This window comes from Lichtheimia ornata, assembly GCF_029851405.1.
Source record: "Lichtheimia ornata isolate CBS 291.66 chromosome Unknown scaffold00045, whole genome shotgun sequence".
NCBI classification, from domain to species: Eukaryota; Fungi; Mucoromycota; class Mucoromycetes; order Mucorales; family Lichtheimiaceae; genus Lichtheimia; species Lichtheimia ornata.
Genome location: NW_026695365.1, coordinates 177,872 through 197,792, shown reverse-complemented (window position 1 = coordinate 197,792; position 19,921 = coordinate 177,872). Strand labels below are relative to the sequence as shown.

At 43.4% G+C, this 19,921-nt stretch overlaps 6 protein-coding genes across 6 annotated transcripts; 5 read left to right on the top strand and 1 right to left on the bottom strand.

The window, feature by feature from the left end:
* Positions 1-976: 976 nt before the first annotated feature.
* On the top strand, positions 977-3,297 carry O0I10_008510 (uncharacterized protein; the record flags this gene model as incomplete). The annotated part of the gene is made up of 3 exons (XM_058488513.1): positions 977-1,496; positions 1,564-2,174; positions 2,233-3,297. The coding sequence occupies 3 exons, from the start codon at positions 977-979 to the stop codon at positions 3,295-3,297; spliced, it is 2,196 nt and encodes a 731-aa protein (XP_058340759.1).
* Positions 3,298-4,080: 783 nt separating this feature from the next.
* O0I10_008509 (uncharacterized protein) lies at positions 4,081-7,090 on the top strand (the record flags this gene model as incomplete). The annotated part of the gene is made up of 16 exons (XM_058488512.1): positions 4,081-4,256; positions 4,325-4,688; positions 4,757-4,822; positions 4,905-5,023; positions 5,101-5,258; positions 5,320-5,351; positions 5,416-5,518; positions 5,577-5,763; positions 5,822-6,017; positions 6,086-6,169; positions 6,233-6,433; positions 6,496-6,533; positions 6,599-6,711; positions 6,774-6,857; positions 6,924-6,988; positions 7,064-7,090. The coding sequence occupies 16 exons, from the start codon at positions 4,081-4,083 to the stop codon at positions 7,088-7,090; spliced, it is 2,013 nt and encodes a 670-aa protein (XP_058340758.1).
* Positions 7,091-7,169: 79 nt separating this feature from the next.
* On the bottom strand, positions 7,170-8,726 carry O0I10_008508 (uncharacterized protein; the record flags this gene model as incomplete). Its single annotated transcript, XM_058488511.1, has 5 exons — positions 7,170-7,377; positions 7,440-8,297; positions 8,355-8,403; positions 8,470-8,594; positions 8,653-8,726. The coding sequence occupies 5 exons, from the start codon at positions 8,724-8,726 to the stop codon at positions 7,170-7,172; spliced, it is 1,314 nt and encodes a 437-aa protein (XP_058340757.1).
* A 679-nt stretch (positions 8,727-9,405) lies between these two features.
* On the top strand, positions 9,406-10,037 carry O0I10_008507 (iron sulfur cluster assembly protein 1, mitochondrial; the record flags this gene model as incomplete). The annotated part of the gene is made up of 3 exons (XM_058488510.1): positions 9,406-9,483; positions 9,547-9,853; positions 9,922-10,037. The coding sequence occupies 3 exons, from the start codon at positions 9,406-9,408 to the stop codon at positions 10,035-10,037; spliced, it is 501 nt and encodes a 166-aa protein (XP_058340756.1).
* A 1,555-nt stretch (positions 10,038-11,592) lies between these two features.
* Positions 11,593-13,523, top strand: O0I10_008506 (uncharacterized protein; the record flags this gene model as incomplete). Its single annotated transcript, XM_058488509.1, has 5 exons — positions 11,593-11,752; positions 11,825-12,250; positions 12,325-12,599; positions 12,673-12,888; positions 12,957-13,523. 5 exons carry the CDS (start codon positions 11,593-11,595, stop codon positions 13,521-13,523), a joined length of 1,644 nt encoding a protein of 547 aa, XP_058340755.1.
* Positions 13,524-14,490: 967 nt separating this feature from the next.
* O0I10_008505 (uncharacterized protein) lies at positions 14,491-18,098 on the top strand (the record flags this gene model as incomplete). The annotated part of the gene is made up of 5 exons (XM_058488508.1): positions 14,491-14,811; positions 14,894-15,733; positions 15,783-17,522; positions 17,593-17,700; positions 17,754-18,098. 5 exons carry the CDS (start codon positions 14,491-14,493, stop codon positions 18,096-18,098), a joined length of 3,354 nt encoding a protein of 1,117 aa, XP_058340754.1.
* Positions 18,099-19,921: the final 1,823 nt, after the last annotated feature.

Here is a 19,921-nt window from a genome sequence, read left to right as displayed (position 1 = left end):
AATAGGATGCCCTTGCGTCGTTTGTGCACTGACTGGTGGTGGTAGATCAAGAGAACCAGTTGAGCGCTTGTCACCAGGCATCAACCATTATTTGTTGCAATCTATTTTAAGAGTGGGGGTCTGTGTAACAATGTCATGTAATAGTAACTGGGGGGAGGAGGAGGGGGGTGGAGAGGGATTTTTTCTTGCCAAGTGCCTCTCCATTTAGACGACATATGCAAGGGAATCCGATCATGGAAGGAGCTGGTTTGAATATGAGTAACGAACAAGTAATTCAACCTTGTTGACGTAATGCTAAAAATAACTCTTCAATGTGAAGAGAATGGTAGCCGTGGTGGAAAGCCTGTTTTCTGCATCATGCGTTTGATTACCATACAGAGAGTGCTACAACAATGATTAAAGCAAGTAACGTGGATTTGAGAAATGGGATCGGTGATGATGATGATGCCAGTTGTGCAGAATACTAATATGATTCAGGATGATGCGGTATGCAGAGACGGATCAATTCCCATGATGGTAATGCATGCATCATCATTGAAAAGCATCGGTGCTTAGTAGTAGTAGCAACGACTCTTTCTCCTTTACACTTTTGTCCATTTCCATTGTGCCTCCTTAATTTGTATCACACTTCCCACCGTCAATTATTTGTGTGTAATGTTTGAACGTTTTTAGCAAGAGAAGCAAAAAGTAAAGCCATTTCAAATCAAAGTTAATGATTCATATGCTTGACGTAGAGATAAAATCTAGCTGCAAAGAGGATTGGTGGAGAGGGGATGATGCACAGCTCCCTTGGAGTAAAGAGAGAGCGAGAGAGAGAGCTAGCTTATACCAAACACGGTAGAGCTCCGAAATGATGCGTTCAGCAGCTTTGGGTTATTTTAGGCAGGCCGCGCCTCCCCTGATTTCGATATAAAAGAACGCCTGGACCAACCAAACCTGCGAGTTTCTTTCTCGTGGCTTCTCTTCTTTGCACCCAATGTCAACAACAGCAACCGATGATACATACGCACTACAACACAATGACGACGTAGACTCAGTCCGTAAACGCTATGAAAGCATGTCGCTCGACGAAATGTCCAATCAGTTGGCCGAGAACTATCGACAGCTCTCCGAGATGCTCGGCAATCGAGTCAGCATGAATGGTGGTGCTGCAGCACCTCTTTCGTTATCGCCTTCTTCTTCCAACAGCTCATTCAATGAAGAGCAAAGCCCTATCGACAATGACGATGCTACGGCGACGTTTGACTTGAATGACCTGGACGACGATGAAAGCAAACGACGCAAGATGAACAAGTTGTTTTCACGCGCTGTATCGAGTGGACAGATCGAACGAGTTACACAATTACTAAACGATCCAGCCTATCGCGCATACATTGATATCAATGCCAAAGACGAAGATGGCACCACACCCCTTATCTACGCTGCTTGTTTCGGCAAAGTCGAGATTGCAGAAGCATTGCTTCAAGCAGGAGCAAAAACAGATATCCAAGATGCTTGTAAGTTGTTGTGATGGATGCCTTTCTTTCTATAATAAGGATGATCACTCATCGTTTTATACTTTAGCTGGCTGGTCAGCACTCATGTGGGCAACAACCAATCACCATGGCAACCTAGTGAGAGTATTGATGGATTATGGTGCATCCGCTCAAACACGTACAGCCAAAGGCCGCACCGTATTCGATTATGCCGGCAGTGATGAAAAGATGGTAGAGATCTTGGCCACCAATCCACGCAACAGCATGTCATCATCCGTCATTTCCAGCGATTGTGAGGATTATTATTACGACGATACATTTATGCAACGTGAGGATGAACGTCGACGCAACTTGCTTGAAACGGCTGTTGCTCTCATTGGTGGATCATCATCATCTCATGAAACGGATGCGGATACCGACAATGACGACGACGAGGATAATGATGATGAAACAACAGTTGAATTCCAATGGGATCGTTGTCTACCTGATCAAATGTTTGTGTTTGGTGGAGATAGCCTTGAACACATCCTCGATACAGTCATCACCCATATCAAGCTACCTTTGGAACTTCAACAAGATATCAATGTCCCTGCCAATGTCATCTTTTTGAGCGCACGTTTTGCACATTACTTTTCAAGTCAAGAACTTTTGAACCAAGTGATGGATGGTGCATTGAATCGATTGAGCACAGTGATCAAGGTAAGCAAATTTACGCTATAAATGTAATACATTGGCTGACTCTTTATTTGGGGAATAGGAGAATGAAAGCGATGTTCATGCACTTGCATTTTGGTTATCCAATCAATCACAGCTTTTGGCGTACCTCAAGCGAGACTCGGGTCTTGTAGTGAGCACAGCTGAATACCAATTACGCCTTTCGGAGATGATCTCAGAGACCTACATGAGCTTGGTATCGGATACGCAACGACGATTGACCAAGGTGCTTGGACCTGCCATGTTGGAGCATGAACAAGTTCCAGGCATGGAAGATGTGGATTTTGTGGATGATTGGCAACGCTTTTTCCGCCGTAGCAGCAATCGCCGATCGGCCCTTATGCAACAAAGCAGCGTATCCATGCGACGCCATGCCAGCTTACCACCACGCTACAAATCAACCGGTGTTTTACTCCCACAATCCGTTACCAGCATTCTTTCAACGACATTTTACGTGCTTCAAAAATACCAAGTCCATCCTACGATCATCATTCAGGCATTGGCTCAATTCCTTCACTGCATCTCTTGCGAAGTTTTCAACCGAATTCTCACCAACAAAAAACACCTTTCACGATCAAAGGCACTTCAAATTCGTATGAATCTCTCGTATGTTGAAGATTGGGTGCGTCACAATCGCCTTCCCACCAGCCTCCTTTCCTATCTCTCTCCCTCAACACAGCTTTTGCAATTATTGCAATGTCTTTCTCAACTGCAAGATTTCGAAAGTTTCATCATGACCTTCCAGCACTTTGATCAATTGAACGCTTTACAAGTGAAACGCTGCGTCGTCAATTATCGTTATGAAGTCAACGAACAGCGCCTACCGGATGAAATTGAACAATACATTGTGCAGCTGGCTCACGACACCATTCGATATCGCGAAAAGCAACGTCAACAACAAAAACAACAAAAATCCATCGAAGATGAAATTCACGAGACACTGGATGCTCGATTTATGCTCCCCTTTTCTTTACCCACAACTGCCAAACCCGTTGGTGTCCATTCACGATGGTGTGATGCGGCCAACAAAGATCGTAAAGATCCTGTACCTATGATTCCAGACGCATGGATGGAGAAATTAGACTATGACGACGATGATAGATTGTAAACTATATTGCCCCTTATACCCCTTTTTGAAAATCCCCAATCTCCCCCGTGTGTATAGCTGTGCTGACAATCTTGTATATGCTTTCTTGTAATACTGTAAATCAATATGTTTTCTCTCTATGTTATTTATCTTTCTTTACGTTGATTGAATAAATCAAATGTATGTGTGTGAAGAATCCTTTTTGGATGAGTGAATATACTTGTCATATCAAAGATAAGTGAGATCTCACGGTGTCCATGATAGTAAATGGTATTATACAGCGACATTACCAGGAAAGTTCCCCATCTCCCAGTGGTGTGCCACATTCACACACACACGCCAGCCAAAGGACTATGTAATCATTAGTCCATCATCAGCCTACATGGTATTACCTACCCTCCTGTCCCCGGCGGAAAGCGGCAAAGCCTCTCTACTACCACTACAAAGAAGGGTGGTTAAGCAACATGTTCAATCCCCTCATTGACGCTCCCTCGTAGCATCGTCTAATTGTTGTATAGATAAGGTGTGTTGTACGTATACAACAACTTGAGCAGCGGTAAAATGGGACGATTGCCTATCATTGACAGCGGAAATAATATCCATATGGAGACTTTAGCAAAAAGCTTTCTACATTGTACCCGGTATAACACCCATCAATCACTCACATGGTGTCACGTTTCCCTGTTGTTGATATTTTCCCCGCAATTGAGCGCCTGTGCCAAAGTTTAATATAAAAGGAGCAATTCTCTATTGTAGTTTACCGGGTAACCAACAACAACTCTTTCTCCTTTTTCCCACAACATCATGCCTCGTATTATTGGTGCTATCTTGTTGGCAGCAGCAGCTACTGCTGGTGTAGTGAGTGCTGGCAAGCATCACAACAACATTCAAGAATACAAGTTGATCCCTGATCCTGAAGGACAATACCCACGACTTGGAGCGTGCCCCGATCCCCATGCTTGCATTCTCCCGCCAGATCTGTAAGTTGATTTCGTGTAACATCAAACCGAAAAGGATACACAAACTCATCATCTCACACTACTTACAGGTCCACTTTTCTCCCTGGCGCCTACTTTGATTTACGTGTCGAGTTGCATGCTTATGATAAGAAGAATAAGAATGCTACCCAAGTGACACCCTACACGCATTTCAAGACGCAAGTACGCAAGGATGGTGGCCCATGGCAAGATGCCTCTTCCTTTTTCCATATGGATCAAGAACCTGGCTTAGAAAATTGGAACTTTACGTGGGTGGATTCCATTGATGCCCGCTTTGGATCGGATCCTGGTGTCGATGTAGCTGTCTCATCCCGCATCTGGCGCAAACTCAAGTTTGATTCCCCGGGTATTTATGATGTCAGCGTCACCTATGGCAAAAAGAATGCCTATACGGTACGCTACAACGTCCCTGAAGTAAGTGAAAAAGAAACATCCATGTTGGTTGTGTCATCATCATGACTTTTAATACGTATCCTATATAGCCTAAAAAACCAAAGCGAAAGGCAAAGAATGCTATCTTGTTTATTTCTGATGGAACCAATGTTGGGGTTAGTAGTAATCTTTTGTCCCACCACCGTCCCATCTCGTTGTGCACATTTCCTAATGAAGCGATTCTATCCATACATATAGATGATCACCGCTGCCCGTACCATGGCACGTAAACATACCTCTGGAAAGTTCCACAACCTCCTTTCTTTTGAAGACTTTGATCACCTCGGTCACGTCATTACCAATTCAGTGGATGCCATGTAAGTGCGAGTGAGAAATGTCGTCATTGTGGCGGTGATGTTGTATGATTTACCTTTGTGTTTGCATGCACATACAGTGTTACCGATTCAGCCAATTCCGCATCGGCTTATGCCACAGGCCACAAGTCATCTGCCAGTGCATTGGGTGTCTATGCTGATTCCTCAGAGACACCTTTTGATGATCCCAAGGTTGAATTGATCACTGAATTGATTCGCCGTCGTCAACCAGGAAAAGGTAAACATTGCATTGCGTTATCTATTTGCCTATATACTCATTATGATGGGCGATTATGTAGCTATCGGCATTATTACGACTGCATCGGGTCAAGTACGTAGGCTAATGAGAAGTCATTGACATGTGATGATGATGCTAACTACATACAACAACAAAGGATGCCACACCTTCCGCTTTTTATACGCATACACGTGATCGTCAAAGAGCTGCAGAGATTGTTGACCAGCTTGTCAATGGCGTTGACAATTGGACCGAGCCAGGTAAGTGACATTCTCTTGTCAATCATTTATCATCTTACATATGCATGATGGTACATAGTCATTCCGGATGTATGGCTTGGTGGCGGTGCTGAGTACTTTATGGGAGAAAAGGCACTCAATGGCAAAAACTACTATGATGATCTCAAGAAGCTTGGTTACAAAACGGTGTGGAACAAAAAGGAGTTGCAAAAGTATCATGGCAACGATAAGCTTCTTGGTGCATTCCGTACCTCCAATCTTGATACGTAAGTGGTGGGATAATGACGCTCTATCAACAACGAAATACCAACAACAATAACGTAGGTGGTTGGAACGTAACATGTTTGTGAACAACACCGTTGGTAATGGTGCTGCACCCGATTTGAGTGGCAAGGATGCTTTGGGTACAGAGCAACCTGGTTTGGACGATATGACGCTAAAGTCACTTGAAGTACTCACCAAACGTGGTGGTGATGATGGTTTCTTCCTTATGGTGGAGGCTGCATCGGTCGATAAGCAGGTAAATTTTTGTGTACATATGCCATCATTCATCTTACATGGTACTCATCCTCTTTTCATTTTACGTAGTTGCACGCTCTTGATTTCCCTCGTGCCTTGGCTGATTTGATTGAAATGGATGTCACTATTGGTAAAACGGTTGAATGGCTCAAGGTAAAAAAGGGATTTGCTACATACAACAACACATGATGGATGGTTGACAACAACCCAATATAGAAAAATGATGCCTTTGAAGATACCTTGCTTGTATTCACTGCTGACCATGCTCACGGATTCGATGTCTATGGCTCTGTCAATCAGGAATACGTTGGCAATCATCGCAAGGATGCTGACATGCGTAGTGCTGTGGGTCTTTATGAATACTCCGGTTGGCCAGGCTACAAGGATGAAGATGGTGATGGTTTCCCCGACAACTTTGTACGTGTATACATTCTCATTTTTGGAATCTCTTTTTACTAATAATGCTATACCATACATAGCTTCCTGAGATCGTTCTTGCTTCGGGTTCGAACAATGGGTATGTAGGCAGCAACAAACATGAAAAGACCTGTGTGTGTGAATACTCATGTCGATTTTCATTAGCCCTGATCATTTTGAATCTTGGAAAATCGCCCATGATAAACCTCGTGACCCTGCTGTGGAAGTGCATGGTGTGTATGTTGCCAACAAAAAGGATCCTGCCGGCAACTATGGAAGTAAGTTTGTTCATCGTATGTCGTTTCTATATATATATATTCATTCTTATTCTTTATAATAGAGGGCCTTAAATGGCATGGCAACATCCCTGTTACGGATCCAGTGGACACTCATACAATGACGGATGTCTTTATTTACTCAAATGGTATGCCAACCATACATTGTAGGTTGCCATGATACTGTGTTTAACCCCACTACCTCTAATTTACAGGTCCTGGATCCGAATGTTTCCGAAAGACACTCGAGAACTGGCAAGTGTTCTATGGATTGACCGAGGTAATGTTATTTATTATATGAACCGGGCCATGCGCAAATTATTGACAGTGAAAATGTATTTACAAATGTACATAGGCAATGGATCTACAAGCTGAAGATTAATGACATGATTCCATCATCAAACTCCTCTCTCTCTCTCAAGGATACTTACAATAATACTAGATGTATATGTGTGTACAGGCTATAATAAATTCTCCAATTGATCCATTTTCTCAATCAGCGGTTGCAGAGACGTTGAAATGGCTTCCTCAGCGAGTTGTTCGACTACTTTTTCCATTGGACTTGATATCGGTGGCTTGCATGCAGCCATTACATCATCAAGGCTAAGAGCTCGATCATGCGCTGCTGCATCACGATCCAGGATGTATCGCAAGAATTGGGCATGGTTCCTATGTGTTGTGCAAAAAAAGTCAATCCATCACGTCCTTCCCATATACTTTATGTATCGTACCTTAGCACAAGATTGAAATTCTTCAAGATCGTATGGAGTCGTTCTCCAATATCAGGGTGAAGGACATTGGTTTTGAATTGGTTGAGATGTTGCTCGATCAAATCCATTTCCTCCTCCATGTTTTGTGCATGTATACCAATGCAATAGGCGAGACGATCATTGTTGGATGTGACAAAGATGTCGATGGTTTGCTTGAGATTGAGCAATGTCTTTTGTGCTGTGGTGATCCCCTCTTCAATCCTCTCTTTTGTTTCTTGGTGTTGCATCTGCTCCTCCAAAGTATCATTCAATGGCTGTATCTTTGACCAGAGGCTGTTCAATGATTGTAATAGTTGGTAAATGTGCTCAGCCCTTTCGACACGTTGAATGCAATCTCGCATGATCGATTGGAATGCGTTTGATATAAAAGTGGGTATGTGATGGGAAGGCGTCTTCAATAGAGCATGCAAGATGCCTTGTTGTATAATGTTGTCCATGGCTGTATTCTCTGCATCGTTGATAAGGGTATCCCATTCCTCCTTTGCTTGCTTTGTCCGGTGTTGCTGTATGGTGTAAATGTGTTTGGCATCGCGAGGAAATTCCACGTTGCATAATTGATTCTTCATCGTTTCCACCCTTGTCTCGGATTCCATTTTGAGGTGAGGTGGCTGTATGAGCACTTTGCGTACTTGAGAAACCGACTGAGATAGGTCATTTTTGAGACGTTGAATTGTGTCGAGTGTCGTTTTGCTCTTGTCTTTGAGATCAGAAAAAAGTGGTGCGTAGATGGCATTGGCATCTTGTTCAGCAATCAATAGAATCATCGCCTGGATAATCTCTGAGAATGATCGTGCCTCCTCGTCGTACATCGAATCAATGCTAATGAACGTGTGTGAGCTAAAGGATCGGCAGAACTGGGTATATAGGTTCACTCACTTTGCCGTTGCATTCTCGATATTCTGCTGAGCATCGTGTACTTTGTTGTCTATGTACAAGAAGACGTCGTGTTAGGTATCCATTCACGTCGTAGGGTTGTTGCTAGTACACATACGTAACAGCTTTTTCGTAGACAACGAGTGCGATCCATCGAGATTCTCCAAGAGTTCATGTCGCTGTTCAAGTTGGCGTGTGTAGCATTCGAGATCACGAAGCGAAACCCATCCATTAAAGAGACGACTTGCAAGGACACCATTAGATCGATGAGCGTAACGTGTTTGTCACCATGGGGACATACCTGAATGGCTTGGACTCGTTGATTTGAGAGCTTAATGGATCAAGTTGCACTGTTGTATCCTCGTTGAGGGACATTGTGACAGTATGAGTGATAGGTAAGGAACGCAGACAAAATGGGAATGGGGTATAACAAGTTTCACGCGTGCTTTAATTGCGCCCGGGTCTATTCAGCATGATCGTCCACGTGACCTTCAAGCCATGCATGGGAGGGGAATCTCACCATCATCATCTTGAAAGCACACCATACCATTTCCATGGATACCATTGACAACAACCCACATTCTAGAGCTCGTGACATGTATACTCCACTCCTTCTTCCCATGCCATGTAATAAATACGTGTCTTTATTTTGGTAGAAGCACTACTTGCTGCGTGTGCTTGATGAATAATCAATGGTGTGTAGTACCACCCACTTTTGTAGATGTGACCCATTTTTGAAATGTCATCTCTTTCTTCTGGTCATGAAAGGCTCCTTGAAGGAAGCAAGATGCTCGCCATCATCATCTCCTGAAACATATTTTCGTGTTCCTGGTACATAGAACATGAAGCTACAATTGAGTGATGTATACAACCAGAGATGACAACAATTAAAAATCTCTCTGTGGTCTGTGGGGTTGTGTTGGTGGCACGTTACATGAAATGGGAGAAATAGGTAGGTCTCCCTCCACCAAAATAAAGAGGGTCTCTCGGGTCTATTATTCACGACACAACACACTACTCCTCCTCTTCCTCCTCCCCACTCTTTTCGCTCTCAATGTTGCGCACTACTTTGACCCAGTCATTCCGAGCTATTCAAAAACCCTTGGCAGGTTCCCGTGCATACCACCAAAAGGTATAAGGGCAATGGGAGGTTTATATGTATATTAAACTCTAACTCGTGTGTCTCTCGTACAAGGTGATTGACCACTATGAAAACCCTCGCAATGTCGGTTCATTTCCCAAGACGGCGACAGACGTTGGCACTGGTTTGGTGGGAGCACCTGCATGTGGCGATGTCATGAAGCTTCAAATCAAGGTAGACGATGCCACGGGCAAAATTGTCGACGTCAAGTTCAAGACCTTTGGTTGTGGTTCTGCTATTGCTTCCTCCAGCTTTATGACCGAACGGGTGCGTGGCATGACCTTGGAAGAGGCTGGTAAGATAAAGAATACAGAAATTGCCAAGGAATTGTGTCTACCTCCTGTCAAGTTGCATTGCTCAAGTAAGTCATCATTGGTGTATTTGGGAGGAGGAGGATGAGATCAAATGATGATGGGAAATGACTACTAGTGTTGGCTGAGGACGCTATCAAATCCGCCATCAAAGATTACAAGAGCAAGCGACTGAACAAGGCTGCAACTTCATCATCACCTGCTGAACCTGCCGCTACTACAGCTGCCGCCTAAACGATCCCCCCCCCTTGAGCATAGTCGTTGTCATATTATTAATACAGGTTATCAATAATGAATCTTTCTCATGTGTGCAATGATGGATGGTTGGTCTGTACGTATATGCATCGATTGTGATTTACTTGATTTCAAGAAGAAGGTGCATCGCTGCGGATGATCATATCAAACGAGGACAAAGAATGCTATTGGGTCATTGTTGTTCGGCGACTCATGCATCATGGATAATCAACCAATCTATCGTCTCGTTCTTTCTTCTCTTTGTGAGTTCAGCAATTCACACACCCACCAGCATGTACATGTTGTCTGCTCTGCTCTCAGTTTTCGAACCCTTTTCGATTCAAGCTTAACCACCGTGTATTAAAGAGGAACAAAAAATTGGTCTTTGAGTATGCTGCAAAGTGAAGAATGAAGCTGATTATATCCCACTCATCGGTCAAGTCCCTTTGGCCGTTTGGTGGCGTATAATGCACATTCTTTCATCATCAATCCTATTCCCTTCTCTATGCACATCATAATCCATCCCCCATTCGCCTTATCTTTTTATCTTTATCCCTCGTATCCTTCATGCTATCCCAAATAAAGAATGTCCTGATCACGTGGATCGACCTACATCTTTCTTGATGTTGATTTTGAATGCCGCTTCATATACCAATGCCATATTTTTAGAACGAGGGTGATAAGATTTTAATCTTTCAGATGCCAAGTGTTTCTCCTCAACAATGCAAACAAAAAAGTGCAGAGCACATCTCCGAGTTGGGAAATGTTTTGATCTTGTGACATGGATTTCTTTGTTCTCTTATCATGGTCGATCCCAATGTCGGCTCCACAAATCGGCCATGTGCATTCCGCTCTATTGGTTTGCTTACCAAACCCATGGTACGGCGAAGATCGCGGTCTATGCAACATAGCTATTCCCCACACAACCACTTTATATAAATGCACTCTACATAGAGACCCCCCGGCTTTGCCTATATGTAGTCAAGTCTTGGAAGGACAATGGGGCTGTGCGTGGTTGTTCCATTATCACCCTCCTCCTCCTCCTCTCCTTGCATTATTATTACTTGTAGTAGTATAAAACTCCATGATCATCGACAAGCGCATGACGATGATAACAACTTAAAAAGATTGTTGCTCACTTGATCAAAAAGGTGGCTCATTTCCTCCGTTTTCCCGTGGCGGGTGGGTAAAAAGGAATTGACAGCTTGTTGTTGTTGTTCATCGATAGGATTAATGGCAACAACAACTGGCTGGTGGGATATTCGATTGGCTTACACCTTCGAAACAAGCCTGATGCAAGTAGCACATGCATAACCATAAAAGTAGCCTGCAGAGGAATATCCCAGTATCGGAGCCATCCGTATTTTCCTTGCCTTCGATACGTGCCTTTATTGGGTTACCGCGCGTTTCCTGGTATTCTCTTGTTCTTTACGAGTCATCATCACCAGGATAATAAATGTGATTGATTCTACATCAAACTCTATCTTTTGCTTCTTTTCCCGGAAACTTGCCCTCTTTTCGTTTTTCACACTTTCTCTCTGTGCACAGCCGTGTCATGATGATATTGTCAACATCTCCTAACAATAAGCGTGTTGGCGGTGGTGGTAGCACAGTAGCCGATGGCATCTTGTTCAAATACAAGTTGGCTAAAGGATTGACGATTGCCAGCATGATTTTGATCATCATCATGGCAATACATACGCTTGTATCGCCTAGTAAGTCTACATGGCATTGATTGAGAGATGTAGTAGAAGGGTTAACGATTTAATGGCATCTTGTATCAGCAGTGCCACGATGGTTCCACAACAATTTATCAGACGACAATTACCTTCATGATGGCAGATGCGAGTTACCAAGCGAATTATCGCTTGTTTCAAGCGAAGATGGAACCTATACCCCTCCCAATCCTGATGCCACACTTTTAGAAGCGATCCATCATGCCACCTATAACGATATTGACAGCTATTGTCGCAACGTCTATAGCCCAACCAAGGGCTTCAATGATGCTACGCTCTATAACACCCACGGCGAATGCGGCAATTGGCAACAACGATATCGACAGCTACATCAAGAACGATTGGAGCAGTTTGAGTTGATCAAGCAAGGCAACTTCGATGCTGTAAAGGAGCCTCCTCAATTTGTATCCTACTTGTGTCGAGAAGTACCCGTCAAAGGCAACCGGGGTTGTGGTGGATTAGCCGATCGCATGAATGGTAAATGATGCCCCCACCCGCTTTTTGGCTTTGGTTTCAGCAGCAGCAGCAGCAGCTGATTGATTTAATTTTAGGGATGATCTCCACCTTTTTTTATGCATTGCTTACCGACCGAGCATACCTTGCTCATTGGGCTGATGCCAATCCCATCCCATTGGAAGTGTTATTTGAGAGGCCAAACATTGATTGGTCTTATGACCCCAAGGAAATGAAGGAGCTCTTCAATCAACCTGATAAGGGTCTAACACATCAGGATGTTGATACACTTAACCAAAAATACCCCGTGCTTGGTCGAACTTTATTTCCCAATGGCCCCACACAAGACTTTCATGAGCTATGGAATGGCACGGTATGTGGTGATGGTGGATTTTTGGAAGAGAGCATTGTGCTGATGATGATGATGATGATGATGCTTTTTGTAGTTTGTTGAAATACGCTCCAATCGTGGTTACATTGTTCGTACCTTTAAAGAGTCATCCGTGTATCCAGACATGTTGAGCACCATGGGGCTTAACAAGGAGAACACCTTTGGATGCTTGACTGATTTTCTTTTTCGACCTACCATTGGATCCCGCCGTTTTATTAACGCATACCGTGGTCTTTTTCAAATGGAGAGCATTCTCAGTATTGGCATGCAGGTATGTATATACATATATAAATCGATCATGTTGTCATGGCAACGTATTGATGACGATGATGCTTTTAGATCCGCACAGATGATAATGCCCTGGCCAATCCACAATGGGATAGCAATTCACTTGAGCAATGGGATTACTTTTTAACTTGCGCCAATCAACTCGCTAGTGTCAAGCGGCGACCGCATCACAAGCGTGTTGTGTACTTTTTGATTACAGACTCGGTGCGTTTACGTGATGAGTTTGCATCCATCAATAGCAACAGCACGCTTGCCGAAATGTATTTGGGCCAATATCATAATGAAACCAGCACCGTCATCACCGGCTTGCCCATTCAGCACATTGAACCTGATCAAGTAGAAAAGTACATCCATGTTGAACATCACGTGGATGTCACGATTGAACGCATGACGCCTGGTGTTAATAGCGCAGTGATTGAGAATTGGCTTTTGGCAAACACCAATTACCGCATCATCAGCCCACAAGGTTATGGGAAGCTTGCCGCATTTCATTCCAACTCGGATAACAGCACCATCTCATTGCCAAGATATACAAGAAAACAAGATGCTCCCGATTGCACAAGCCCCGATGCCATGGTCACATACGACTGGCTTGCCACTCAATGGAGTCTTGGTTGATGACAACAACATCCCTTTACACTATTGCAAACATTTCTATTTCATATCCCACCACCACCACCCGTTGTACTATTACCACATTACAGCATTTTGCATTTTTGTCTTTTTCATTACAACAACATAGCTTCAGCTTTCAACAGGAAGAAACTTTAGATGAGCAAGATGATCATTGTGGATCGTTTGTATCACACCAAAAAAAAGTAGTTCTTGCATGGATGTCAAGGGATCTATTTTGTATGTATGACAAGTTCATTTCTCAGTTGTCTCAGCACCGCGTGCTTGTTGTGCTACGTCAAAGTCAGCCATGACAAAAATATAAGCAGCCTCATGTACAAGGTTTGGAGATTAAAAAGATCTGAGAAAAAGTAGGCAGTGGCAATCCGACGGGCGGGCGGATGTCCATCGAACAACATCGAGACAAGCTCAACAAGCTGAATGAGATTGGATATGTAGATGCTGGCTCTAGAGCGACAATCCAAACTGCGATCTCAATTACACACACTTAATGATCTGCGTTACCATCCCTCTGCCGTATTACCACCTTCCAACATTGATAAACAATGATATAGAATCAAGCATCATAAAGAGTACGTTTAAGAACACAAGAGGAGCAAAGTTTATTGGGAATGTTGATCCTATTTACTACATGGATATGCATCTATCTGGAACAGTAAAGAGATCGATGGTGCGTGCATTGCCTAATGGGGCAACATACCTTGCGAAATCCCTTTGGTGCAACATGCACTGTTGCGATGAATTTCTCTTGTGTGATAATAGGTGGTATGGCAGTCAACTTGTTCTTTTGTTCTTTGAGCTGGCTCTTTAGGAGACGACGACGACGACCCATTCCTGCTTTCTTGCTCCATCCATTCCTTCTCTCGTAATTCTGCTCGCTCAACCCATTCACGCACACACGCACACACACACACACACACACACACACACGACGTCGTAGTAGTTGTTGGTCATGGGCAATGGGACCCCTGATTCAGTGGTGGCGAAATGGACCACCGCCATTACCGATATCGATCTTGAAGCTGTCCAACAACTGTTAAGCAGCCATGGCGACGACTTGCTTTGGCAACCACTCGACAAGGATGCATTTATCAACCACCGCGACATTGTTGCTCAGCTTGAACAGGCGCAGCAGTTACTCGGCAACGACCTTGATAACATGTCAGCTATCCCGTTTTTGCTACTGGATCTTGACGAGAATGCAACAAGCCTCAAAGGAGAAGAACACATTATGCAAAGAAAGAGATCTGAACTACTCCAATTTCTTATTAAAGTAAGTATTGGTTCATTCTATGTATATGACCTCCTTGTTTCTACCTCCTGGCATGATGGTGGGCTGATTATAAGATTGGTAGCACACAAATCCAAACGATTTGAATTCTCATTTCTGGGGTTCCTGTCACAATACAACATTGCATTTGGCATCCTTTCTTGGACATACTCACATGATGGATCAACTTGTACAACAAGGCGCTTCCATGGATATCAATAATGATTTGGGTCATTCATCCACAACCATCATCACAGCAACAAAGAAGGATTCAAAATCACCACGTCCCAAGAAATCAGCTGAACGATTCAAACAGCAGCTGGATGAGAATAGCAGTAGTCAAGATGAATTATTACGACATCAAACAAAGCGTCAACAAGATATTGCTCGCTTGGCAAAACGTTCAGCTGTCAAGAACAATCCTCTCTTTAAAAAGTTTGAACAATCACCTTCATCATCTTCTTCCAGCTTGGATACAACAACAACAACAACAACAGGACGCAAATCACCACGTCGACTCAATGTACCTGAAAAGGTGGACCTTGTGCGTAAAAACTCAAAGGGCATCAGCTCGCTAAAGAACAAGTCCTATGTCACATCGAGCGTATTTCGTCAAGGCGAATCACCATCACCCTCACCATCGCGTAGTCCTTCACCTTCCATTCCTCCACCACCATCACCAGAACCATCCCAACAACCTGATACCAACACCCCATCATCAGCCATTGTCAAAGAGGAAGAGGATAATGATGATGCAGCTACAATCGAGGAAAATCAACCACAATCATCATCGATTACAAAAGAGACGAGCAAGGATGAGGAGATAGAGCAACAAAACGAGTCATCGACAGGAAAAGAGCCAACGTCACCTGAGCAATCACCTGAAGATTCTAAAGATGTACACTCAAAGGACAATGATGAAAAGGTAATGAATGATAGCTCTTGAAACTGCTTTTATTAAGCGATTAGAGTAGATGAAGCAAGAAGATGATCCACGCGATATCCCAACATCGTCGACTGCAGACAATGATGATGATGATGACATTATTCCGGTTGACAACAAGGATGAGGATCATGATGAAGAACAACCAGATACGCCAACACAAGCGAATTTACATCGATCAGCAGCTTCCGATTCTTTGAAATCAGCAGCTTCTTTACAAAGTGACAAATCGGAGGACAGCAATGTCAGCAAAGTATCACCAAGCGCTGAAGAGCAAGAGGAGGAGGAGGAGCAACCATCAACAATGATCGAGGACAAGGTTCCCAGTGACAAGAATACAGCAAGATTTTCGAGTGATAGCAATCAATTATTTGAAGCTCCAGCGGCCATTGCTCATGATGATAATCCTCGTGCTAGTATGCGTAGTGAAATGAGCGACCAATTCTTTGACAGTTACGAAGAATGGATCGATACACCTCAAGGTCGCATGTCACTCACCCCACCCGCTCGTATGAACAACAATGATAAACGACAATCATCATCACCTTTACGTCAATCCATCATTGCTATGATCCCCACGCATGAAGAAGAAGAAAAAGAAGGAGATGATGATGATGATGATACAACATCCCAACAAGGAGAAGCAGCTCCACCAAAGACATCTTCCGAGTTTGATGAAACATCTGTTGCTTCGCGTACACCCCCAGCATCTTTTAGTCCACAGCAAAGACGATCGATGGGTACCGAGAGCATTGATACTTTGCCACCACTAAGTATCAAAGGAGAAACAGGGGTAGAAGAGGAAGAACAAGTGCCACCATTACCAGTGAATGAGATTACTACTGCTGCTGCCAGAACACGAGCCTCTCATCAAAGCGACTATGGCAGCATAGCAGTACAATCAACATCCTATTATGTGGCTTTGGATAAGCAATCTGAAGAACGCAAAGAAGAGGAGGAACCATCTCATGAGGAAGAGCAACAACAATCGGCCTCAGAGACCGATACAATTCGATACACCGAAGAACGCATAAATGAAAGCACACAACAAAGTCAACAACAACAAGGCACCGAGGAATATGGCAACATTGCATTACGCACGACCTCCAATTATGTGACACATCGACTTTCTCAGCACCATCACCAAAAGGGTGAATACGAGGAATTTACGTCTGACTATCGACCTCCTAGTGTGAAGCTTGAATTACCCGAGATTAAGACACAACATCCAGGACAATCGACATCAGCGTTTGGCAAATTGTATATCCGCATCCACAGTGCTCAGGATATCCTGCTTCCTTTACCCAAGTTGACAAGCTATGTGCGATGCGTTGTGAGTGATGGCGAATTTGAATTCATGTCGCGATACGAGTTACTTGGCCAAAAGATCACGTTTGATTATGAATGTATCATTGATGCACGACCGGACATGATCATCACAGCAGCATTGCATGTACGACCTGATCCACACGTGCGACCCAAAACGGGACTAAGCAAGTTGCTCACATCGGCTCGCAAGCAACGGGAAACTATTGGCGGCTATGTTCATCCTGACGATGGCGCTATTGGACAAACGCGATTTGCACTTGGCCATATGATTCAGGCATGCAATCAAAAAACATACCAAGCCAGCTTGGATTGCTTCAATTCGTGGTATGTTCGATCGTCACGTGAGCAAAAACGACAACAAAGCATGGATGAGGATATCCTCAAGGTGGTAGGAAGCATGTCCATGGAAATGCTTTATTTGCCTGTCACCGATCCTACCCTTGTAAGTAGTAAAATGATCCCCTTTTATGGCATCATCGTTTCTAATTACTTCTTCTTGTCACCTATAATAGCCTATCCCCAAGAATCTAAGAGAGTGTGATTTAGCACTACGGATACGACAATGGCATGATACTTGTTGGCATAGTGGCTATCTTTCCATACGTGTAGCAGGCTCCAAGGTATGTGGGAATGGTGGATCGTGTATGTAAGATGCTTATCGTTACTTTTTAAGTTATGGGATCGACATTATTGCAGGTTGATCGGAAGTCAATTGCTTGGCTATGCATCCAAGACGGCTTCTTCATGGACACCACGTGTACAATATGATATTGCAGATGCATTAAGACTCGTTGCTTCTTCGGATCAAGTCATTGTGACCCTAGTCGATGTACCTGATACCCGCGTGTTCCAAGAAGACACCATCATTGAGGAAACCAGCCGAGGATACTTCCGAATCACTTTTCCAGATATTCATGTCGACTGCGTATGTGATGAACCCCATGAAAGTGAAGCTTGGGTCAAAATGTTGAAATCCATGATCGGCCGAGTGCCCCTGAAAGTACCATTCTCCCTATAGTTACCTCTACTACTACCACTACTATCATATACATACACACCCACAACATCCTTTGCATTCCCCTCCACCTCCTCCTCCTCATTGACATTTATTATATATATATCCCTTTTCATCATTCTTAGCACACCGCTATATGATTGTAGTCTCCCTCCCTCTTTCTCGAGCCCATAGACTCTACAATGTTGTTCTTTATCCGATACAGTAAAAAAAGTTTATGTATAATGGATCAACTTCGGGTAATACATAAGCGATAAGACGAGCTGATGCAATGTACGCTTAGCTCTTTTACAATTTGGGTCTTCGCCAAGAAAAAGGTAGAGCACAGGTCGCTTGATTTCAATTTCCTTTTTCACCACTGGGACAAATGCAGTTTTCGCGTTTGATAAAACAAGAGATGGGGCATATGATAGTATAAATGTTGATCTAGCAGTACAGCTTTTGGTCTGTCACAATCTACATAGTGCTGAAGGTGGTGTTCATAATCGATGTTTTGAGCTTCTTAGAGAGCACCGTTAGAAGAGATCATCATTAAAGTAGCACAGCACTCGCTTTGTCGCTTCAACTTGGAAAATGAGTGCACTTGCAATTGGATTTTCCCTATGATGGTGTTTGTTGCCTCACATTGTTCGCCATAAATGTATATATATCAAATGCTTCACAACTTACGGCAGCAGTATTAACATGCCGGTGGCAATGCTTTAATTTCACATGCTATGCTCCACGCCAGAAGTACAATAGATCCAAATCAATGTTGAGTCCAGGTCCTCTTTTCTTGTTTCCCTTGACGTTCTTGAAAGCAAGTCTCATCATATACTTCAGGTTCGCTTTTGCTGATTCCACGGTGTCAAAGTTGCCGATAAAGGTCTGTACAACATGCTTCTGGGCTTTGCACAACTTCACCAAACTTGGGTATCTCTCCTGCCTGCAATACTCCTCCATCACTATTATATGAAGTAGACTTTTAGTTTAAGAACCGATTCAATAAAACCACCTGCTTACAAGTATAAGATCAGACATTGTCAAATAAAAGCACTGAGAAGAGGACTGGTAGTGATAATGCAGCTGGCGAAGAACACGGGACTTCGCTATTTGCACCATGTCAAATGCACCATGTCAACTTCAGCACCCGACATACTTAAACCATGGCACCGTAACCAAAAGATGCATCATGAGAGATAGCTATATCTATCAAAAGTAACGAGGTAGCGTGTATGAGTAGTGACTCTTCAAACAATACGATTAGGCTTACATTTCTATAAGGATCCAACGTATCACAATGAGGACGATGTCTACAACCTTATGAACGACCACAACGATCAACGCTTATTCACAAAGTTTTCAAGAAATGGGATACGTACATACAAAACCTTGGAAGTTTGACCTTGTAAGCAATCAACGAAGAATGACAAAAGAATGAGACGGATAGGAATAGTATGATGGGCGGCGGCAACATCCTTTTATTGTTTGCGTTGGGCGTGGGTATTGCTGTGACCACAAAGAATGATAAAATGATTGTTGGGGATGATGGATTGATAAAGTGATGGTGGCGCATATACCAGGATTAAGTCTGAGGAGCCTAGTGCAATGTTGTCTATGCATACATACATCGTTCAATTAGGGCAGGCGATAAAAATCTATCGATGAAACCAATCACTTGTACGCCTACTAATGCACATCCCCATTGTTAAAAAGGTGCCTTACCATGATGTTGTCAACCTACTTTTTAACATTCGTATGCGTCTTCGGTAAGCAGCGAGTATGATCGTATCGCCTTTAATATCAGCAGCCAATCCCATGGCACTGCGCAATTGTGCTTCGAATAA